Raw genomic sequence first — 25,303 nt, 5'->3', positions numbered from 1 at the left:
CCTGAGGCCCTGGGTTCCATTCCTCAGCACCATATAAGCAAAAAGAAAAAAGCCGGAAGTGGCGCTGTGGCTCAAGTGGTAGAGTGCTAGCCTTGAGCTGAAGAGCTGAGGGACAGTGCCTAGGCCCAGAGTTCAGGCCCCACGACTGGACCCAAAAAAAAATAAAAATAAAGAAAATGTGGTGCTTACACACAATGGAATTTTACTCATTCATTAGGAAGAATAATATTATGTCATTCACAGGAAAATGGATGGACCTAGAACAAATGTTAAATGATAAGCCAGGCTCAAAAAGACGGCACACGTTTTCTCTCATATGTGGAAGCTAGATCTAATATACAATGTGAATGATAACATATATAGGGCTCAATATATTTACACACAAACTTACCAACGGGTGATATACTTAGGGGAGGAATCTGAAAGTATTTCTCTGAACAGCTAATGTACTGTTATCAAAAAAATACCAGGATGTAAACATGCTTTGAGGGAGAGAACCAAGGGAGGGACACATGAATAGGAGGAGGAAGGGTAAGCAAGTATAGTCATTAAATTCAATATATAATGTAAAAATTGAACTAGGTAACTTGAGGATAGAGATGGGGGGTAGAAAATAAGGGAGCACAACAAAGGGAATGACATTGACCAAGATGCACTCTACTTTTAACTTGACTTATGAACTTGTAACCCCTTTGTACAACTACTTAGTATTAAAAAAAAAATTGGAGTCAAAAGATAAGAAGGTTCCTTGCCACCAGTTATTACTATATAGATGTAGGATTTTAATCTTACATTTCTTTGAAATTCAGATTCAGTTACATATTTACTGCATATTATTGTAGCAGGCATAATCTTCTCAGACACCAAAGCTCCTTCAGTCATGAAATTACTCTACTTCCTCTATCTTGCTGCTAAGCAATGAACTGAACAGTAAGAAGAAATACTGCAGACAGTAACAAGCAAAAACACTTTTGAGGCTGGTAAAATAGATGAGAGAAAGACAACCTAATTATTTAAACTTGGTTGCTTTATTTTGTATTTTTTTAAGTTCACAAAAAGCTTTACAATATCCCTGTTGATCATCAAGGCTTTATGGTAAGACAATAAAAGTTTTGTCACATCAGTTGGGCATTCCTCAAAAACAACAATCTACAAATAAGAACATTTAGCAAAATACGCTGTAGAACACATCTGAATATATCTATCCTAAAATTAGACTTTAAAAGGCATCAAAAAGCAAAAACCAAATAAGCTGTTTAACACTGACAAGCCTATCAGAATGCTGCCAATGGCAAGCTATAAGCAGCTTTAAATGCTTGTGCCTGCACTGAAATATATGTTAGTAAACATTTAATTAATTTCAATAAAGTGAACAACTCCTCTGCCTATGGTAGTGTCTCAAATTTTACTTTTAAACTTGTAAAAAAACATCTTGATTAAAGGAACTGAATTTTGGGAGTAGAATATTTAAGGGAAAGAAAAAACACTGAGGATAAAATAAAATAAGTGCCTTCTCGATCTTTCTAAAGTGAGCAACGCATCACTATTCACACTGGAGAATAGCAGAGATAATATATGGGACTTTTATTGGGCTTATATTTTATAAATATTGGATAAGTCAAGGAAGTTAGATCTCCAAGAGAGGAAAATTAAAGTGGTCTTAGAAAACTTACGTGGCCTTCATCAAAACTTGTAAAATGGTATAACACATATTTTGAAGCACCCATCATAAGCTCCATTAAAGTTATTTATACTGCTATTTCCACTTTCAATATAAACTTTAGGTACTTTTAGATGAGGGCAACAATAAAGGGCATAGAAATAAGGCCAGAATTGAAGTGAGCATATGGTAGAAATGGAAAAAGGATGGGAGGATAATGCAATTGGGCAGTAATAACAAACATGATTGTTAAAAGTTTCCGTACTAACTAATGCTACAAAATTTTATTTTGGCTCAATGCACAGGACTGCTGAAAATGGCCAGGAAATAAGTGGAATATTCTAATGGTCCCTGTTAAATTCTTAACTAACTCGTGATTTGGTTGGCTCACTCATGAAGGACTGGTACACATACAGACTGCTTGCTATCTTACTAATTCTCCTTTGTTTCTTTCAAGAACATTTTTGAAGGTTAAGACATTTAAAAGTCAGTAGAACAAAACACTCAGATTATAGAGACTAATAAAAGAATAATTTGCAAATGGTTTGAACAGTATGGGCCTATGAAAATATTAAACTCCAATCTCCTATATATGCTGAGTTTTTTCCACAGAAAGTTATTTCAGTAATTACATTTTTAAAATACTCATCGTCCATCTTAAATTGCTTTCTTTTATTCTTACTATATGATGTTTAAGATTTGATCAGCTAGAGTATTCCAAACTTTCATGAATATTTTGAGAAAACACTAAGTTATTTGAGAAAAAAAATTTGAAGTTATGTTTTAGAGGTTTGAAATTTGTTTTGTTGCTGAATGAGAACTGTTCTCAAAGCAAATATGTACTAAGATACCACGGTACTGCTTATTAGATGGTATCCTCGACTTGCGAAGGGCCTAACTAAAGAGTCAGTTTAAAAAAAAAATTACAACTCAAAACGCTAACGGTTTTCACATGGTGATGATCTCTGCTACAAGAATGCAAAAGACTATCATTTAAGTGGAATGATCTCTACCTATACATTACACTCAAATGACCAAACAAATCACCATCTGTCATGGAAGACAGTAGACTAGGAGTAAGTACAAAGAACTGGTCTCCAGGATTGCTTTACCAAAGCTTGGCAAATTAACCATCATTTGGGGGGGAGGGGGAGTGGCTGGGGGAGTATGGACTAAGTGACTTTATGTTTAGAAAAAAATTATAGTTAAAGTATCTTTCAAAGACTATTTCAGACATTTAACTGAGTTGGAAATATGGCCAAATAAAGTATTGCTCTTCATCACAAAAGTCCCGTACATTAAGGATTTACACAGTTCCACAGGTGGAGGAGGGAGGGTGGTTATATCTAGAAACATTTCTCTTTATGTTTATTTTGCCTGAACACTAATTCTTCTAAAAATGTTCTCCAAAATCTTGAGCAGAATTATCATACTCTGCAATGAAATGCTTCAATTCTTCAACACAACGCTCACCTATTTCATGTAAATTCTGCCTCAGTGCAAACTGTATTGACTGTTCTAATGAAGGATCTTTTTCAATCAGCATTTTCACCACCATCCCGAAAGTTTCACAGTCTTGCCGATAAACCTGCAACAGCAAAGCACATTCTGGTTAGACAACAGTGAATGTAACTAGGCAAACACACTCGGCTGACAGATTAGGCAGAATTATAATATTTAAGTCTGAAGGGGAAACACACTGAATCTCTCTCCTAGCTGTAGTCATTGATGCCAGCCCTTTAAACCTCCATCTTGGGTACTTGCTAACAACCTGAAGGAGCACAAAAATACTGATCTATCACATGTAGAAGCTTAGCATAACATTTGAAGCAAGGCAGTAGGCTTCCAGGATATGGGGCTAGATAAGAGGTAAGAACGAAGCCCAGGCAAGAAACAGCAATAGCTTTGTTCATTTACTTGTTTGGAAGGACAAAAGGTTCTGAGTCTCTAATTTAGATTCTTTTTGAATCATAAGTCCAGAACTGTTTAGTATGCAACAAACAGCTATATGAATGCTAAAGCATCTGAGAGGAAAACAAAAAACATAACTTTTCAAGAAGTTATATAAATATTTAATCAGAGTACAGGCACCAAGACAGGGTTAAAATCAAAACAATACATTATACACATATATATGAATATATATTCACATAACACTTAGTATGTATATAGCACATATATTTCGACTTCCATTTTATTTTACCTCAAAATGTGTAATTTTGATAGATGCAATTAGATAGCAATAAAACTGCTAAGTTTTCTCCACAGTACACATTTTATTTGTGTGTGTGTGTGTCTACAGTGGGGCTTGAACTCAGGGCCTGGGTGCTGTCCCTTGGCTTTTTCCACTCAAGCTGGCACTCTACCATTTGAGCCATACCTCTACTTCTGTTTTTGTTTTTTTTTTTAATTTTTCTTTTCTTGAACTCGGCCTGGGCACTGTCCCTGAGCTCTTCAGCTCAAGGTGAGCATTCTACCACTTGAGCCACAGCACCACTTCTGGTTTTCAGGTGCTTGGTGATAAGAATTTCATGGACTTTCTTGTCCCAGTTGGCTTTGAACAGTCATCCTCAGATCTCAGCCTCTTGAATAGCTAGGATTACAGGCATAAGCCACTGGTGCTCAACAATAATTTTGGTTTCTTTTAAAGTGGCTAACTGGAAATAAAGAGTCTCACAGACTTTATTTTTATTGCTCAGTATGGCTTCAAACCAAAATCCTCAATCTCAAGCTTCCTGAGTAACTAGGATTATATTCATAAGCCATTAGCATCCATTTCTATGTGACTCTTTGTACTTAGTAGTTCATGTATTTTGGGAAAAACACTGCCAAGTCTTTATTTGTAAAAATCTGTTTTAAAAAAGCTGTGAGAAGCTGGTCACCAGTGGCTCATGCCTATAATCCTAGCTCAGGAGGCTGAGATCTGAGGATCACAATTCAAAGCCAGCCCAGGCAGGAAGGAAAGGTCATGAGACTCTCATCTTCAGTTAACTACCAGAAAACTGGAAGTAGTAATGTGGCTCAAGTGGCAGAGTAACAGTCTTGAGCTGAAGAGTTCAGGGACAGTACCCGAGCCCAGAGTTCAAGCCCCATGACCAACAAAAAACAAAAAACTGCTGTGAGAATTAAAATTATCTGATTTAAGAGGTGTGTTATACTTATTTTGGGGATATAACAATAGCAACAATGTGATATTATTTTCCAGAGAACATTTTTACACAATTGAAACACATTAGAAGTCAATGATTCGAGACACTGCTGGGCTTGTGACAGTTTTTATTTCTCAAAAGGTCACTATTTATGGTAAGCTGCTGTTTTTACTAAATCCTTTTCTGTGCTCTTGAAAATACTTCACAAGTCCCAAGGAAATTTAATGGATAAGTTCTTCAAAGGATACAGAAATTAAAATATACAAACTTTAGCTGTCTTCTCAGTGGTCACACAAACACACTTTTTGTCAGCTGTGGGGCTTTAAACCCTGGGCCTGGGCTCTATCTCTCAGCATTTCAGTTCAAGGTGAGCACTCTACCACTTGAGTCACAGCACCACTTCCGGTTTTTTGAGTGGTTTACCAGAGATGAGTCTCACAGAGTTTCCTGCCTGGGCTGGTTTTGAACCTCAATCCTCAGATCCTCAGATCTCAGCCTCCTGAGTAGCCAGGACTACAGGCATGAGCCACCGATGCCCAGAACACATTTTTTAATGTTTTGAGATTTACTCATAATACCAATTCAATCATTTTACACTAGTCACTTACTCCAATTTATCCTGAGGTTTACATGACTCAGAAATGCTCTCAGTATTTGATGAAGGAACTTAATATATAGGATGTGAAGCCAATAGAGCTCACTATGGCTATGGCTGGTCTACCAAGAACACAAGGCCAAAGTGGAGTCAATATAGGGCCCATGGGGGAACGGGGAGATAAATCTCTTACCAAACCAGTCAGCCCATATAATAAATGCATCCTAAGACCAAGCAAAGGGCTCAGTGGGCCACTTTGTGGGTGGTCTAAACTTTATAGGCTTTTTCTTCTTTTGGAACACACGTACTAGATGAGGATAATGTTTCACTGTGGACTAATCTGAAAATTCTTTAATGTAAGTCTGTTTTTTACTTAAACTGTAACACTTCAGTTAGTTCATTTGTAGAACACAAATATGCTACAGATTTGCATATGAAAAATACTAATTTAAGCTTACTTTATAGTATTTCATAAACTTATCTGTTAATGGCTGTTACTGTAGTGATAAGCACTTTAGTTTGGTAAACATATATACATTTTAGATTGTATGCCCTTTGAAACCATTCACCAGAAATGCATCATTTTTTGGTGTGTGTATTTGTCAGTAAGAACCACCAAAACTGGGGCTGGGAAGGTGGCTCAGTGGTAGAGTGCTTGCCTTACGCATGCCTGAGGCCCTGGGTTCCATTCCTCAGCACCACATAAGCAAAAAGAAAAAAGTCGGAAGTGGCGCTGTGGCCCAAGTGGTAGAGCACTAGCCTTGAGCTGAAGAGCTGAGGGACAGCGCCCAGGCCCTGAGTTCAGGCCCCACGACTAGACCCCAAAACAAAAACAAAAACAAACAAAAAAACAACAAAGAACCACCAAAACTGTAGAAGGCCCAGGCCCAGAGTTCAGGCCCCACGACTGGACCCAAAAACAAAAACAAAGAACCACCAAAACTGTAGAAGGCAATCTAACTCTCTATGAAAGAGACATTTTTCTAAAAGGCCTGTTTTAAAATGCCCTAGGTTGAACATGAGACAGGAAATCATTAGTTTTTGTTAAAGGAAGACCTCGCCCTACAGCATTTTATAAATACAAGCCAAAATTGTTAGAAACCTATTTCCGAAATCTGTTCCACAGTAAACTCTATCCCCAAACAGGAAGGGTGGAGGTATCTAGGAGCGTTTGTTTGCTTAGGGTCCCTAGTTGGACATGCATTCATAACCTTCAGATTTGATATCCACAGGCCACACAGGAAGATTTTTTTTTTGTTATTGTTGATGCTTTTGGACTTGGGTCAAAATAGGAAACAGGTTAAAGTATAGGCAGGGTTCATAAGACACTGAATAGCTAAATTTGTCACCAAAATAGTGGTTTCATACATTTCATACATTTATTTAATCGTTACATTTTCATAAAGTGTTTCCAGGAATAAAGGAATATGAAAAAAAATCAAGCCTTTGTCTATTAATTATGCTTTCACATGACTGGAAAAAGAGTAGCAAAGCAAGCCAACAGCAAATTTGCTATATTTAAAATTGCTTGCAGGGGGCTGAGGATGTAGCTCACCTATATAAGACCAGAGGTTCCATCCACAATAGATGAAAAACAATTCTTTTTTTTCTTACAAGTTAAAATTGCTTACAGCGATGTAGAACTCTGAACTATTTCATTTGTACTACTTAACCCTGTTCCTATAAAAAAAAAATTGAAATTCAGATAAAGTGAGTTGTTAGGAGAATTCTATTCAGTTTAATCACCTTTGATATAGGCATCACAATTCTGAAAGAGTGGTTGGAGGAATGGTGGAGATGAGGGTCTCCCTGTCTACTACAGCAGACACTAGCCTCATAGTGCTCACAGATAAAAACAGAACTGAGGGGCTGGGAAGGTGGCTCAGTGGTAGAGTGCTTGCCTTGCATGCACTAGGCCCTGGGTTCGATTCCTCAGCACTACATAAGCAAAGCCAGAAGTGGCATTATGGCTCAAGTGGTAGAGTGTTAGTCTTGAGCTGAAGAGTTGAGGGACAGGGCCCAGACCCAGAGTTCAGGCCCCATGACTGACCAAAAACAAACAAACAAACAAACAAACAAACAAAAAACCTGAGTTAGAAATCAACAACAGAAAGTCAGTTGGAAAAATCCCAAAATATTTGGAGATGGAACAATATACTTCTAAATAACATATAGGTCAAGGAGGTCTCAAGAGAAACAAAAATATCTTAAACTAAGTAAAACTATAACATCAAAATTTATGGAAAGCAGGAAAAGAAGTACTTAAGCTGACATCTGAAGGATCTAGGTTCAAAGCCAGCTATTGATACAAATGGTAGAGCACCACCTAGCAAACATTTGAAGCAAAGCAAGTATGAAACCCTGAGTTTAAGTCCCAGCATTGTCTCTTTTACACACACACACACACACACACACACACACACACACACACACACACACACACACACACACACACACACACACACACACACACACACACACACACACACACACACACACACACACACACACACACACACACACACACACACACACACACACACACACACACACACACACACACACACACCCAGGTAGGGAACCAGAAAAACAGCTAACGAAATTCAAAAAGCAGATGACAAAACTTATAGCCAAAACTGAAGATAGCATAGGAAATAAGCTATACCCTGCTTTATTTTAAAGTATCACATTAATGAACAAAAGAGGCCTTTCTGTGCCTCTGTGCTGTTAAAAGAATTGAAAAACAATAATACCTAGCACTCACAACAGTTCCTGCTGTGTAAGAAGCATTTTACTCCTATTTATTCAGGTGTAATGATGGTGATGACAATGGTAAAAATAAAACAAAACCAAAAAACTTTCAAAAACATAAAGGAAGAAAACAGTACCTTGAGTAATGTTTAATTAGTGTGGCTATACCTAGAACACAGGGTGTGTTCATCCTTAAAGGAAATACTAAAAGTTCTCTTTCAAGAAGTTTGGACCTACACCTACAAATAAACAATAAGCAAAAGAGGAATTAGATGATTTTAGAGATACCAGGGAAAAAGTTGGTTGAGAATCAATGCGTAGGGGTCCTGAGAGGTAATAGAAAGTGATAAAATTATGAGCAACAAAAGAAAGATAATAAAGCTGGCTGCGGGCACACACCTATAATCCCAGCTCTCAGGATGCTGAGGCAGGAGAATTGCAAGCACTTCCTAAAGAAAACAGAGGAAGTGGTATTGTGGCTCAAGTGGTAGAGCACTAGCTTGGAGCAGAAAATCTCAGGAACAGCACCCTATGCCCTCAGTTTCAGCCTCACTACTGACAACAAACAAACAGAAAAAGAAAACAGTATAGATGTGATCATGTGAAAAGTGATGGGGGAAGGTTTATTTTAAGACAGGATATTGGAAGTGGAAATAGGGTAAATAAATCTTTTGGAACAACTGCAACACAGCCAGGATCAACCATCAATAGAAAGTTGAATATGAATCAGAACTTCTGGAGAAAACAAAACAGTAGGGCTAGGAAGATGGCTCAGTGGTAGAGCGCTTGCCTTGCATGCCTGAGGCCCTGGGTTCGATTCCTCAGCACCATATAAGCAAAATGAAAAAAGCTGGAAGTGGCACTGTGGCTCAAGTGGTAGAGTGCTAGCCTTGAGCTGAAGAGCTGAGGGACAGCGCCCAGGCCCAGAGTTCAGGCCCCACGACTGGACCCAAAAAAGAAAACAAAACAGTAAGTTAGTGAGGGAGCTATCAATTTCATAATCCTTAGCATAGTTGAGGCTATGGGATATTTTTGAACGGAATAAGTTCTTTCTGTTTGCACAAAGTAGATACTCAGTAACTACTGAGTGAATGTTTATAGATAAGAATGTCTTTAAGACTTCTTCCTCAAATCTGCAATACCACTGGCTCTTCTTTTCTTTTTTTTTTGGGTCCGGTCGTGGGGCCTGAACTCTGGGCCTGGGCACTGTCCCTCAGCTCTTCAGCTCAAGGCTACCACTCTACCACTTGAGCCACAGCACCACTTCCGGCTTTTTTTCTTTTTGTTTATGTGGTGCTGAGGAATCGAACCCAGGGCCTCAGGCATGCAAGGCAAGCACTCTACCAATGCGCCATCTTCCCAGCCCACCACTGGCACTTAAAAGGCAGTTTGTAAAAAGGAAGTTGTTGGGCTGGGAATGTGGCTTAGTAGTAGAGTGCTTACCTACCAGGCCAGAAGCCCTGGGTTTGATTCCTCTGTAGCACATAAATAGAAAAAGCCCAAAATGGCGTTGTAAAGCTCAAGTGGTAGAGTACTAGTCTTGAGCACAGAGAGGATCAGGGACAGCGCCCAGGCCCTGAATTCAAGCCCCAGGAGCAGCAATAAGTAAATAAATAAGTTATGGATTACTAAGAAATGGGTTATGAACACATGGATTAGATAAATTTATTTAGCAAGCAAATTCATATAATCACATAAATAGTAACTCTGAAAATAATGATAATGTGGTAGATCTAAAATGCCTTAGCAAACAATCCTCGTAGATTTCTCAAGCATAAATGTAAACCAACATATAAATTTGTAGGATCTAATCAGATTCATATTTAATTATGACTTTCCTTCTACAGCTTTTCATCTTACTCCTTAATAAAGAAGTTAGATGTGAAGTAAATACATTAGCTAGATTAGACCTTATTGGGGGCTTTACCAATATATGTAACATTTGATTTTTTTAAGGGAAAAAAGCCACACATTAAATTCTAGGTATATACATGGTGATGTTTAAGTGTGAAATGTACTGACATTTGCAACATACTTTAACACACATTAAAATATATGGTGTGGGCTGAGAAGGTGGCTCAGTGGTAGAGTGCTTGCCTTGCATGCACGAGTCTCTGGGTTCAATTCCTCAGCACCACATAAGCAGAAAAAGACGGAAGTGGCGCTGTAGTTCAAGTGGTAGAGCCCTAGACTTGAGCTGAAGAGCTCAGGGACAGTGCCCAGGCTCAGAGTTCAGGCCCCACAACTGACTCCCCCCGCCCCCCAAAAATGGTGACCTAATGGGTGAACAGGGGAAATGTAGAGTCAGCCAGCCTTCCTTCGTCCCAACAGGTTCCACATCCACATGTATAAACATGTGTGGAAGTTTTCTTTGTCACTATTCCCAAATACAGAGCAACCATTATGTATGTGTTTAACATTTATATTGCAAAAGGAATTACAAGTAATCTACTTATGGTTAAGGGAAGCTATACAGGGGCTATATATACACAAATCATGCCATTTTATACAGGGGACTCCAGTATCCACTAATTTTGTTATGCATACAAGGCTGCTAGAACTAACCTCTCTTGGGTACCAGGGATGCCTGTATAAGGAAAAACAAAAACAAAAACAGACCCAAAAAAACAACTTTTCTTCCCCTGCTTCTATAGGCCCATTTACAATACTCTATACTTCACTTCTGACATTCAGTTCTAGCTCTCAGGTTTAATGCTCAGTACCAAAATTCACCCTACCCATTGTTGAATCCAGTTGCTGTTTGAAAGCCTCCGAAACATCTCACCAAGGAGTTCCTTGATCAAATCAAAGGTTGCCAGGACCCCTGGTCAAGTTGATTATTAGCCAGAATGACTTCCAGAAAGCTGGTTCACAAATGTCCATTTGCTTTAAAAGGGTACAACCCAGGACCACTATGATGGCAAAGTATGAGGGAAAGGGACTGCTTTGTCCTATCTGGGAGTCTCTCAAACCTCTACAGCATCCAACAAGTTGTCCTTTTGGATTTTTTAAGGCTTCATTATGTAGGCATTATTTAATAACTGACCTTCAGTAACCATTTGCATCCCCAGAAGTGGAGGGATGGGAGGCTGAAAGTTACAATTTTCTTTTATCCTGGTTGGTCAGTTGTGAAGATTGAACTCTGGATCTAGGCTCTGTCCCTGAGCTCTTTTGCTAAAGGTTCGTACTCTACAACTTTGAGCCACACCACCACTTCCAGTTTTCTAGAAATAAGAGTCTTGCAGGCTTTTCTGCATGGGCTGGATTTAAACCACAATCCTTAGATCTTTGCCTGAGTAGCTAGGATCACAGGAATGAGCCACAGCAGCTTGAAGATCTAGCTTTCTAGTGATCTGGTTGATTCGCCCAGCAAACAGCTCCAATTCTTGGGGCTACCCTTAAACCCACAACCAGTCACCTAATTATAACAAAGAAAAGACACTTATCAGTCAGGAGATTTTAAGGGACTTAGGTACTGCCTACCAGGAAATGGCAGAGACCAAACATATATTTCTTCTATCCAGAAATGGCTAGAGAAGTAAAACAAAAGAACAAAAGAATAATAATAGAATCTTGTATATGGGTGTACATTGTACAATTCTAAGTTTCATAACATAGTGTTAGGTAGAAAGTAGATTTAAACTAAAATACCATCACAGAGATAGATGTCTGGATCTGATCCTATGAGCTTGTAAATAAAGATAGATCTGTTTTGCTTCAAACCCACAGAATGAGATTTACATCTTTTCTCAATGTGGGTCAGCAAATAATCTGAAAATACAGATATGAATATGAAGAGATAAATATACCTGCCAAGAACTTGCTTATCTTGTATAGAGCAGTATTTAATAATACAGCATGTCCTTGCTCAGAAATTACAAGCTAGTAAAAAGAACAATAGCGTTTAAAAAAAATGACCGAATAAATGCCATAAGAAAAAGATGAAGTATTATAAAGACTTAAAAAAAAAAGATCACAGTTATCATGAATAGTGGGGATCAAAAACATGGAAACAGTTTCTGTTGCAGGCAACCAATGTTACTTAGCTTACTAAAGACTAATGAACCTTAGAAGATTGGCAAGATTTAGAATTCAGGGTTAATAACAAGATTGGAATCAAAACACACCTAGATATGCATATGTAAGGCAAAGATAAAACTTATAGCATACTTTATTCAGACAATAAAACCCTGAAAATTGACTAGAGGAAAACTAATGTACTCATTGCCTGACATCCCCCTTCAAATCTGACTCCAGAAAAGCCAGGAAAAGTAATTTCATATTTATTGCCAGTATTAGCTTGAGAAAGACTTATAAGATACAAGGAGTATAAAAACTAAGCCTAGGGCTGGGAAGGTGGCTCAGTGGTAGAGTGCTTGCCTTGCATGCATGAGGACCTGGGTTCGATTCCTCAGCACCACATAAGCAGAAAAAAAAAAGCCGAAGTAGCACTGTGGCTCAAGTGGTAGAGTGCTAGCCTCGAGCTGAAGGGCTGAGGACAGCGCCCAGGCCCAGAGTTCAGGCCCCACGATTGGACCAAAAAAAAAAAAGAAAAAAAACTAAGCCTAAAATAAAATATTCACAATGAAGGCAAGATAAGCAACTTAACCATTTTTATGTTGTTTATTATTTGCATGACTAAGAATTTAAAAAACTGTCTAAAACATCCATCACAGTGAAACTGACCACAGGTTAAAAATGACAATTTTAAAGGGATTTGTCACTTAAAATTTCAAAGCAACAAAATCTTCATATATGCAATGAGCTGACTTATATGCATAGCTATTTCTTACAGAAGAAATTGTATTTGGATAAGGATTAAGTGAAGTTCATGAGTGTACAAAAAAATTCCAACATACACCTTAGGCTAGAGTTATCCAAGGAATATTTATTTTACACATACACACATACCATATACCACACACACCCATAGTGTTACTGGGGTTTAAACTCAAAGCCTGAGTCGGGCACCAGTGGCTTATGGCTATAATCCTAGCTACTCAGGAGGCTGAGATCTGAGGATTACAGTTCAAAGCCAGCCCAGGAAGGAAAGTCTGTGAGACTCTTATCTTCAATAAACCACCAGAAAACCGAAAGTGGTGGTGTGGCTAAAGTGGTAGAGTGCTAGTTGTGAGCTGAAGAGCTAAGGGTCAGAGCCCAGGACCAGAGTTCAAGCTCTGTGACTGACAAACAAACACCCTGAAAGCCTGAAGCTTGCTAGTCAGGCGTTCTACCATTTGAGCCATAGCCATAGCCTAACTCTGGCTATTTTTGAGATAAGATCTCACTGTAGTTGGTTTTTATTTTTATTTTTATTTTTGTGGGGAGGAGGGAGCAGGGCACCAGTCCTGGGGCTTGAACTCAGGGTCTGGGCACTGACCCTAAGCTAAAATACCACTTGAGCCACAGCTCCACTTCTGGCCTTTTGGTAGTTAATTTGAGATAAGAGACTCAAGGACTTTCCTGTCTGGGCTGGTTTAATCACAATGCTTTTATCTCAGCGTCCAGAGTAGTTAGAATTACAGGAGTGAGCCACCATGCCTGGCAGATCTCACTTTTTGCCACCAGTGATCTGGATAGAGATTCTACTTATACTTCTTACCACAGCCTGTATGGCATCCATACCCAGAGATTAAGTCTTTTAAACATTTTTGTAATCCTCCAAACCTCAGCCTCACATATAGCATATACCATCATACCCAGCTATTGGTTAGGATGGAATAATTTTTAATTGTTTTTTTTTTTGCTAGTTAGCTTTGAACTTCAATCCTATCTCAACTTCCTGAGTAGCTAGGATTCTAAATGTGAGCCACTAGAACCTGGCTTCAAAGTGACTTAAATACATCTCTATAGAATCTCCAGCATTTCTTCCCCCAAGTTCTGGAAAATGATTAAAAAAAAAAAAGTTTAGGGCACACTGGGTTACTGTTCTACCACTGAGCTAAACCCCTACAGTTCACAAAGGATTTTAAACTGCTCATGAGAGTCTAGGTTTGAACATGATTTAATATTATCAGAAAAATTCCTATTTAAATAAAAAATGAAGTAATTAATTTATTACTTTTATTTATTTTTTTCAAAAAAAAATGGAAATATCCTGTTTCCACACAAAGAGGAATAATTTCAATGGCTGTCCCCTGCCCCTACAGAAGAAATTTGTTAACTAGAGTAAAGAAAGCAGGAAACAGTTGAGCCACTTCCAGATCTGGCCTCTCTTCTTCCTTCCCAGGTTTTCTCCCAAAACAAGAAAGCTGAGTGGAATTCAATACTAAGGTTGCTTTGACCTTCTGGACATAAACAAGTATGCCTCAAACTCAAAAGTTTCAATCAGTTGAGTTCTGAGGCAAGAATTCAGAAAGTTTAGCAAAGGCTTCTATGACTAAAAAAGGTGTACGTAAAATTCTAAGGATCTTTCCTATGTTTAAACACAAAGGCACCAGGCACTGGTGGCTCACGCCTGTAATCCTCAGTACTCAGGAGGCAGAGATCCAAGGAACATAGTTCAAAGCCAGCCCGGGGCAGAAAAGTCCCAGGAGACTCTTATCTCCAATTAACCACTCAAAAACCAGAAGTGGGGACGTGGCTCAAAGTAGTAAAATACTAGCCTTGAGCAAAAGAGTTTAGGACAAGGGCTGGGAAGTTGGCTCAGTGGTAGAGCCCTTGCCTTGCATGCCTGAAGCCCTGGGTTCGATTCCTCAGCACCACATAAGCAAAATGAAAAAAAGCCGGAAGTGGCACTGTGGCTCAAGTGGTAGAGTGGTAGCCTTGAGCTGAAGAGCTGAGGGACAGCGCCCAGGCCCAGAGTTCAGGCCCCATGACCGGACCCAAAAAAAAAGAGTTTAGGACAAAAAGAAACAAACAAATAAATAAACAAACACAAAGGCATTTCGAGATTATCAACAAATTAGAGGTATAAAACCACTAACTTCACATCTCCATAGATCTTTGCATTATTTGGGTTATTTTATATACCAGGACTCCTCAGAAGCACTGTAGTTACCTTCCTCATTCAAAGTAAATTTTAAAAAAAAATGAAGCAGAGAGATTTAAAGGAATTAGTTTTAAGAAATACAATTAATATTCACAGCTAAGGTTTCTAATCCACCCCATGTCTTGCTGCAGCTATAGCCCCAGAGAACTATTTCAATCCAACATCAAAACAAAGCCATGACTGAGTCTGAAGTCTTGGCAAAGGCAAATTAGTCTGCATGCTTCTGATGAATGGTGTGAAGAACCTGTCTTGGAAGGCCCAGAAAGACAGGTCATCTGACCATGATTCTTTCCCATCACTAAATAATCAAAGACTATCATTTATATGTGTACACTTTGTGTCTCTGATTGTAAAGCCATCCTCCTAGTGAAATTTAAAACTAGCATTCATGCTTCATGGAATTTCAAGAATGCCACTAAGATAAATTTATGTAAAATAAACACGATGGACCAGTCAGCTTCCCTATGCTGGGAAAAGTACTGTTTTTCTTAAGCTACAAACACCAACCATGGTTGGTTAGATAGCATTTTAGGGTTGAAACAGAACATCAATGCCACAGGGGAGGCAACTTCTCCCCTAGCTTCTTCTGCAGGTGACTCAGTGAACCAGGTCTACCGTACGATTTCTTTCACCATTAAAATTCTTCACTGCAAAGTTGATTTTTTACTAAGTCACTATCCGTACTATGATCTACAGGTCTCATACTGAAAAGGTGTTATGGTTTCAGTAGATATGTGCTATTTTGCTACCTTTTACATCCCCTCTGCACCCCCACATCCTGCTTGCCTTGCTGGGAATTGAATCCATGAGACAAGTAGTTTCCCTCTTTCCTGTGATATGCTGTAAATGGTAATTTTAAAGATTTTTTTCACTTATACTATCAAAAGATTGCAAATTTCCATGATTAAAAAAACGTCCGAGCTAATGCAATCTTTGGGAGACCACAATGACCTTTATGGTGTAGGGGATGGGAGTTGCTAGGTCACATGGTAGTCGACTCATTTCTGCTTCATTGCTTTCTACACCTGAATGTCTATTTTATGCCAGCTTAAAACAATACATTTTTATGTAAGACAGAACCGCAGAGTTTAATAGCTTATAAAACTGGGTTTATAATGCTGACAGTTTGGGAAATATAGGTAAGAAAGACAAGAGGGGAGAAGGAAGCCTGGAGAAAAGGAAGATGCTGCCTGGTGGCTTTTCAGGTCCGTATTTCTTCTGGTTTCCAAGAAACCCCTATGAATTTTCAATACTTTTCCTTTACCTGCTTGAGAAGACTTGGTAACTTCTTTTTCTCCAGACAAACACCCATCATGAATAATAGCTTGCTACCTGGACTAGCTGTAAGCCAGCCTTTGGGGTTATTATCTACAAAGCAGCCTAACAGGCCATAAAACCCCACAGGAACACAAGGTGATACTCTAAAGCTATTTCCTCAGAATATCACTGCAAATGAATCGAAGGTGCTTTGTGAGGCTTAACATAGGTAAAGATAGGCTACAATTTTACATGATAAAATTAAACTATTACCAATTCCAGAGGCTCCAACTGAAAACAAAGCTTATGTTACTCCTAGTGGGCAAAAAACCATGCATGTGGCTTTAACTTCATCTTATGCAAATATAGGACGCAGAATTATCATACTTCTAGCAGGATGGATTTTTCAATTAGACCGTATATACATTCCTACTCTGAATTTTCCCAGTAGGTTTTGGAAAAAAGTTATTATTCATATCTAACATAAATAGCCCAACTTTAAAAAGATACAGAAACAAATATATTAAAAGTAAACAAAAAGTAATTAGTATCTTTTAAATTCTTTGAGGGCACTATGTACAAAGGATAAAGTCTACAAATCCCATCATACATGTATGAAAATATACTTTTTGTTAATTGGTAGACTTTTTTTCACTTTTTTTATTGTGAAAATACTGTACAGAGGGGTTACAATTACATGGGCAAGATAATGAGTACATTTCTTATCAAGCATTGTAGCCTCCTCCTTTGTTTCCCCTTCCCATCCTCCCCATTCCCCCCCATTGGTAGACATTTTTTTAGTCTATATTTTTATAGCAATATTTATACAGTAACTGACATGATTTCAAATGACTGTTAATCTGTCCATTTGGTATAAACTCTGCTACCTCTATGTCATCCTCAAGGCTAACAAGTGGTAACCAATGAGCAGTTAAACATAAATATACATACAAACATTAGCAAATGAAAATATCAACCTGACTCTCAGACCATTCTGAAAACAAGATTTACCTATGGAATTCATACAAGATTATTTGTGGTAAGGCAACATTAGTGAATATCATTCAGTATTTATTTATTAGACTATCACAGCAAAATGATATAGTACTATAACTATGAAATTAAACTATGAAATTCTAGTGGAAACCTGAAGACCTGATGAATTTTGCCATAGGCATTTTCAAGATACAGTGTATTTTGTTAAAATGGACTTTTAAAAGCCAGTAGGCTTAAAAATACTGTTAACTTTTTTGGTTAGTAAAATCACTAGGTCAGAAATGAGTAAGTTCTGGGTAAGAAAAACAAGGAAAATCAGAAACAAAAATTTTTGTTTGTATTAATAGCACTGCCCTTTTGATTGGATTCAGATAAAATAAGGGTCAAAGGTTGACCACCTTACCACAAGAGCCAAAAGAAACAGTACACTACCATGTCCCCTTTAACCTTACTTTGCTAGGATTATCATGTGCTTGTGTAGATACAACACAGACAACCCTTTTTTCATATAAACACATCCTGGAAAAATGTACTAAAACATTCTCTCCATGCTTATTTCCAGTATCCTGTTACAATGAAAGTATGATTAAAAAAAAAAAGTGGCAGCTAGGCACTGGTGGCTCACACCTGTAATCCTAGCTACTCAGGAGGCTGAGATCTAAGGATTGCAGTTCAAAGCCAGCCCAGGCAGGAAAGTCCGTGAGACTCTTATTTCCAATAAACAACTAGAAAAACAGAAGTGGCGCTGTGGCTCAAGCAGTAGAGCACTCAACAGTGGCTAAGCCCAGAGTTCAAGCCCCATAACTGACCAAAAAAATAGTGGGACGAAAAAAAAAAAGTGGCTTCATTGTCAGAGTTCAACGTTACTGGTATTTTAATACTTAAAAGTCCAGAAAGTGGGATTTATAGCTAGGACTTAGAAGCATGAAATCATTTGTCGAAGTTTGACAAATTATTCTATGATTTGAAAAGACTGTTGCCATGTTTTCAGAGGTACTTCAGGGGTGCAATGTGGGGTGCAACATGACTGTTCCACATCAATAAATGTCTGCTTGCTAGAGCTGTAACACTAGCATGAACCTAATAAGCAATACAACACTCTGTAACATAATATCCCTCATTTGTACTATTTAGCCTTTTAGTCCTAAATTGTCCTACTCATAGGCACTATCTTCTTCCTGGGGAAGAGGGTGGTAGTTCAACACCACCCCAAAATGTGATTGCTCTGGCTTCTAAGATCTGACTCACTTAAGTGAAATCTTAGCTACTGGATTAGGGGGAAGCTCAGTGCTACCTAGAATGACAGACAGGCATACTTGACTAGCCAAACACAAGGCCCTGAGTTGCATTCTTAACACTACAATCTTAGCTAATAGTTTGCTTAGCAAATAAATACTAAATATTGTATAGTAATTAATGGTCAATCCAAAGCACACAACATACTCCACTGAAAAGTGTAAACCCATTTCTTGTCGCTTATATAAACAACAGTCTTTTGGGGGAGATGAGGCGGGGGGGGGGGGGGGGGAAGTCCATCCTAGGGCTTGAACTTACAGCTGGGCACTGTACCTGAGCTTTTTTGTTCACTTGAACCACATTTCTACTTCTAGCTTTTTGGTGATTAACTGAGAGTATATCTCACATACTTTCCTGCCTCAGATCCTCAGATCTCATCTGAGTAGCTAAGATTACAGGTATAAGCCACTAGCACATGGCAATAGTCTATGATTTTGTGAAAATAACATTTTTGGCCAAAGTCCAGGTAAGATTTGGTCTAGCCAGGCATCTACTGGATGCCTGGTATCCCATCACTTAAGATGCTGAGTTAGGATGATAGTAATATGAAGGCCCATAATGCTACATAATGACACTGAAAAGCAAACACAAAAGATTTGATCTAAGCTGAGCAATGACAGCTCACATCTGTAATCCTAGTTACTCAGGATGCTAAATTCTAGATGACTCAATTCAAAGTCTGCTGAAGAAGGTAAATCCACAAGAGTTTATCTCCAAAATAATCAAAGCCAGACTGGAAGCATGGCTCAAGTGACAGAGCATTAGCCCCTTGAAAGAAAGCAAGTGACCCTCAGCTCAAATCCTACTATTACAGAAGAAAAAGTTTCAACATGTCTAATATATCTTTTGAAAGAACCAAAACCAAGCCAAAAAATGTACACACAAGACACAAAAACAAAACTAGTCCAGAAATACTACAATTCAAGATGATATTTTTTCAAAAAGTATTACATTGTACTGAAATGAAGCAATAACTAAGAAGTAAACCTATTATATGTATAACAAAAGGAAAATTTTCCAGTTCTGCCTGTCTCCATTGTGTGGGTGTGACAGGAAAGCTCTGCAATTCAAGCACTGAATCATCTGATTCAAGCCAGAATGTATCCTATATAGCGCAACTGTGTAGCAGCCACATTCTGTATTCTATATTTTCTCTAACTGGCAGTTATTTCAGTTTTAAAGACAAAAAAAGCCATGTTAAATTGGAACGAAATACAACCTAAAAACTACCCACAGCTGCAATTCTAGTACCTCCGAGGCTAAGGTAGGACAACAGTGAGTTACATAGACAACGTCTCAAAAAAAAAAAAAGTCCAAATTTTACTATAGTGTGATATATTTCTGTTCAAAGCAAAAACAGAAATCACTCTCTTCACATACTGAATGCACTGAAATACATGAACAGAAGTCAGATCAAACTGTTTTTTACACATTAAGAATAAAGTATTATAACCCTGGGAAAATGAGCCATATTTCTAGGAATGTGACAAAAGACAAAATATTTTAAAAAAGAATTACATAGGTATAATACAGTTTTCACTCTGTTTAGGCCAAAAAAGAATTTTCCATTCATGTAAACAAAAATGTTATTAATTATAATCTTATCTTTAAAACAAACAAACAAAAAAGGCTCCTTAACTACTCTAGAGGGTGAGATCGGAGGACGTCGGTTTGAAGTCAGCCTCTCATCTGTAACCACCAAAAAAGTCGGAAGTTTAATTGTAGCTCAAGGTCTAGAGTGCTAGCTTTGAACAAAGAGGAAAAGAAAATTGCCCAGGCCCTGAGTTAAAGCTCCAGGAACAACCCACAGACTCCACCCCCACCCCACCCCACCCCCCACACAGAGGAATGCACACACAAACAACTTTTTTTTTAAACACTTAAAATTAAGTCATCAATCCTTTTTAAAATTCCCACAGATACAATTACCTAGAAAAGTGGGCTCAGAGTAATGAAGGAGATACAGCAGAGAGAAAAAAATAAAGACTATAGTTATTGGGGGCTGAGTGACCTAACTCTGTCTTTAGTTTCCTTATATGTGATATGGGGATTATATAACAGTACTTAGATTAAGTGGACGAATGTACATCATGCTCACACACCATCTAGTCATTCAACACTTTCAAGTCCAGTATATATCCTAAGTCTCCACACAGAGCTCTGCTGGTGAATGAAAAAGGTGATAAATAAGAAAATTCCAGGCAGAAGTCAGTGTGTTCTGCTGGCTATGTCTTCTAACTCTTCCTCCAAAGTTTTCATTATAGCCGGGCGCTGGTGGCTCACGCCTGTAATCCTAGCTACTCAGGAGGCTGAGATCTGAGGATCGCGGTTCAAAGCCAGCCCGGGCAGGAGAGACCATGAGACTCCTATCTCCAATAAACCACCAGAAAACCGGAAGTGGCGCTGTAGCTCAAGTGGTAGAGCGCTCGCCTTGAGCTGAAGAGCTGAGGGACAGAGCCCAGGCCTGGAGTTCAAGCCCCATGACCGACAAAAAAAAAAAAACAAAAAAAAACAAAGTTTTCATTATAGCCTCCTGGCTTGCTAGTCAGACTGGCACCCTCTCAACAAGGAGCATCACCCATAGCCAGCCATGACAAAGACTTTAGATTTTCACTCACTGTCTAATGGAAAACCACTGAAGGGTTTCAAGCAGGGAACCTAGTATAATCAATAGGTTTACAGGAGAAAAAAACCATTCCAACTTTCCATTTTGCTTGGGTGGTATTCTGGAGCATTCATTTTAAAATAGTTTGTTCCTTTTAGGTGGAAAATTCTGAAATTCTTTGGCCATTTTTAAAAAACAACACAAGTTTCAGTTTAAATTTTGCTACTGGAGGTGTTTTCCTTCCTTTCTTTTCTTCCTTTAAGTGCATTATGATGAACTGAGCTATGGTGAGTTGTTGCAAGTTTAATTTTTTATTCTTTGCCTTTAATTTTGAACAGTGCAATGTCTTGGATGCTCAAGAACCTGGGCACCTATTGTGGTTCCCAGGGCATATAAATGAGTTAAAGGCTAAAAGAGACAAAGTTGGTTTTATTTTTTTCCAATAAAACCATTTCACCATTTTAGTGAGCATGTTCCTTAGTCAAAAACAGTTGAACAATCACCTCTTCTACCCTTACTCCAAGAATGCTATGAATTGTTGGAAAATGTCCAAAAGTGCAATTATTTGATCCACTGTGAACTCCTTAATCGCTCTTGTTGACTTTCCTATCAACAAATAACATATGGAGTATTCTAAGCCCTTTCCACACCCAACTCAGGAACTCTAACTGCTGATAGGTCTCCCTTTCCCTATCTCATTTCCCCTGGCTTTAGCAAAATTGCCTCTTTCCCTACTTATCTACCCTTCACTTCAAAACTGTGGCCACTTTATTCTGTTTTACTTCTAGTCCTAAAAAAGGGTTTGTCTGAGTTTTCACAATGAATCCCTCTATGTGCTACTGATAGCTCTTCTCCCTTCCAATTATTCCATCTGTTTATCTTTAGTCTCCCTCAAATAACCCTTACTCTTTCACAAGCTCTCAAAAATAGATTTATTCTTCTGCCAAACCTCTATGCACTTGTTCTGCATTTCTGACTTCATCACTCTCATTCATACTCTCTGTCCTAACCTTAAAAGTACCAAAACTGGAAAAAATTATGTTAAGTCAGGACTACAGAGAATGCATGTTTTCCCTTATATTTAGCTTATAAACTTATAAGCTTGTGGTATGCAGGAGTATCTAGATGTATTAACTGAAATATGGTAGATTCAAGGGAGAATTCAATTTCTTGGAAAGGCAAAGTCAAAGTTGAACAAAATAAACACCAGGAAGTGGTTAAATGAGCATCATTATTCCACAATACTGTGAATTTCCGGAAATTAAGTAATCACTTAATCACGATCAAAAAAAAAAAAAAAAAAGAACCTTGGGGAAGGGAGGGAGGGAGGGGATGGTAGGGGGAAAACAATGGAGGGGGTAACAATGTTCAAGAGGAAGTGGAAGTGTACTCATTACCTCACTCATGTAACTGTAACCCTCTGTATAGTATCTCTACAATAAAAAAATTAAAAAAAAAATAATCAACTTATTAATCAAGAGGCTATTTTTCCTTTCATATTAGAGCTGACCGTAATGTTAATTAATTTATAAATAACCTTAACACCTTAATAAAGGAAATGTATCAAACTAAAAAAAAAAAAAAAAAAAAACACCAGGAAGTGGGTACTTGAAAGGGGTAGGGTGAGGTCAAGGGGGGAGGGAGAGACAAATGAAGACAATGGGGAGATTCAATCAAGAATCCAAAGTATATCCTACAAAATTGAAAGTGAGCAAAGGGGTAGGTAGGAGGATGGGGAGAATGTTGATGGGGCAACATTGATCAAGATATAGTTTTCAAAAACTACTTTGTTAAGGGGTACACCTCCTTTGTACATTTAAATGTTTCTTTACCTTGAGCAGAATACTTATGTGCTCAAAATTCAACCATCAACTATTCTACCTGCCCACAGAATTCAAACACTTTTACATTTTAGAATTCAAATGTTTCAAAAATCTGTCTCCAATCCACATAACCCCTCATAACTAACCTAGGCTGCATCTATCATCTTACTATCAACCCATTTCAGAAAAATGTGGTTTCTTTCGTACTTTCTCACCCCCTGCTTGAGGACTATGAGGTGGTTTTTTTGTTGTTGTTGTTATTTTTTGTATTTTGCTTTTTGGTTTATTTTGGTTGGGGTGGGACAACTCTGGGCCTGGGCGCTATCCCTCAGCTCTTCAGCTCAAAGTGAGTGCTCTACCACTAGAGCCATAGTGCCATTTCTGGTTTTTTGGTGGTTAGCTGGAGATAGGTCTCCTGCCCAGGCTGGCTTTGAACATGATCCTCAGATCTCAGCCTCCAGAGTAGCTAGGATTACAAGTGTGAGCCACCGGAGTCCGGCTTGGCTGGTTGTTGTTGCCAATCCTGGGGCATAGACTCAGGACCTAGGCTTTTGTCCCTGAGCTTTTGTGCTCAAGGCTAGCCTAACTCTACCACTTGAGAGCTACAGCTCCACTGTAGCTTTTTGGTAGTTAATTGGCATCTGGGCTGGCTTCAAAAAACAACCCTCAGCCTTCTGAGTAGCTAGGATTACAGAAATGAGCTACAGATACCTGGCACAATGCTTTTTTTGGTGGATAGGGCTTAAATCTGGGCCTGCGCTCTGTCTCTGGGCTCTTCAGCTTAAGGAGAGCACTCTACCACTTGAGCCACAGTGCCACTTTGGGTTTTCTGGTGGTTAAGAGTCTCATAGACATTCCTGCCTGGGCTGGCTTTGAAGGCTTTGAACTGTGATCCTCAAATCTCAGCCTCCTGAGTAGCTAGGATTACAGGCATGAGCCACCGGCACCTGGCTTTATTTATTTATTTTTATAGTGACAACTTTAAAAAAAAAATTTGTTAACGTGATGTACAGAGGGGTAACAGTTACATAAGTAAGGTAGTGATTACATTTCTTGTCTAACTAGTTAACCCATTCTCTCATTTTTCTCCCTCTTTCCCTGTCCCCTGCACTATGCATTTTAACCTGTAGATTCTACACCAACTGAGTAGTGCCAGAATTGACTTGTATCACATCAGCTGGTGATTGAAAATATATTACTTTCCTCACCTGTATCCTTCATCATAAAGGATAATCATAGGCATATCAATTCCCTGAATTTTATGAATTTTTCTAGGGTACACTCAAAGCTGAGGGGGTCTTGGGAAGCCCTAGATTTATAGCCAATTTGCATTAGTAGAACAATCTGAGGACCCTCAAAAGCTGGTGAGCGCAGTAGTCTTTTTTAGTGACAGTGCCCTTTTATTAATTGGTATGGTTTAAACCAACACTTGACGGTTAGAGCCAGCCCTGAATTACACTAAACCTATCGGAGTGAAAACAAGACTTTCTTCTAAAGTTTTTCTATCAAATCAAAACTAAATTCCTGAGCCATTTTCAGGTGCTCCTCATCTGCCCAGATAAATGCAATTTTGTCATCATCTACTATGTGGAATCCTTGCAGTAAATGCTGATCCTGGGGAGTAAATGCTGAGATGAAGGTCACAGGAGATGGTTTTACCCAAACCGAGCCACTTGTAACTGTTACTCCCTATAGTTATCTCTCATCCTTTTGATGCTCAAGCCATTCACTACATAGATTTTAAATTTTTTTCAGATATTGGTGCTGAGGCTTGAACTCAAGTTCTCTGTCTCTAGCTTACCTTTCACTCAAGGCTGGGGCTCTACCACTTGAGTCACACCTCCACTTCTGGCTTTTCTGCTGGTTAAGAGATTAAGAGTCTGGGCTGGGAAGGTGGCTCAGTGTAGAGTGCTTGCCTTGCATGCATGAGGCCCTGGGTTTGATTCCTCAGCACCACATAAGCACATAAGCCGGGGGGGGGGGGGGGGGGGGGGGGGGAGCCGGAAGTGGTGCTGTGGCTCAAGTGGTAGAGCACTAGCCTTGAGCTGAAGAGCTGAGGGACAGCGCCCAGGCCCAGAGTTCAGGCCCCACAACTGGACCAAAAAAAAAAAAAAAGAGAGAGAGATAAGAATCTCTCAGGTCTGTCTTCCTGACTGGATTTGAACCGAGATTCTCAGATC

The 25,303-nt window shown here is 38.8% G+C and overlaps 1 protein-coding gene across 8 annotated transcripts in view; it reads right to left on the bottom strand.

Moving 5' to 3' along the window:
* Positions 1-994: 994 nt before the first annotated feature.
* Positions 995-25,303, bottom strand: part of Pphln1 (periphilin 1) — a 148,555-nt gene continuing 124,246 nt past the window's right edge. For all 8 annotated transcript variants that reach the window (XM_070039158.1, XM_070039167.1, XM_070039155.1 and 5 more), the window contains one exon: positions 995-3,248. In XM_070039158.1, the coding sequence (XP_069895259.1) occupies positions 3,054-3,248 (195 nt within the window). In that variant the 3' untranslated portion in view covers positions 995-3,053. The remainder of the gene's footprint in view (positions 3,249-25,303) is intronic.

Source organism: Dipodomys merriami, unplaced genomic scaffold (assembly GCF_024711535.1).
Source record: "Dipodomys merriami isolate MVZ:Mamm:240054 unplaced genomic scaffold, mDipMer1.0.p SCAF_10, whole genome shotgun sequence".
Lineage (NCBI taxonomy): Eukaryota > Metazoa > Chordata > Mammalia > Rodentia > Heteromyidae > Dipodomys > Dipodomys merriami.
The sequence above is the reverse complement of the archived record's forward strand: the minus strand, read 5'-3'. Positions and strand labels throughout refer to the sequence as shown.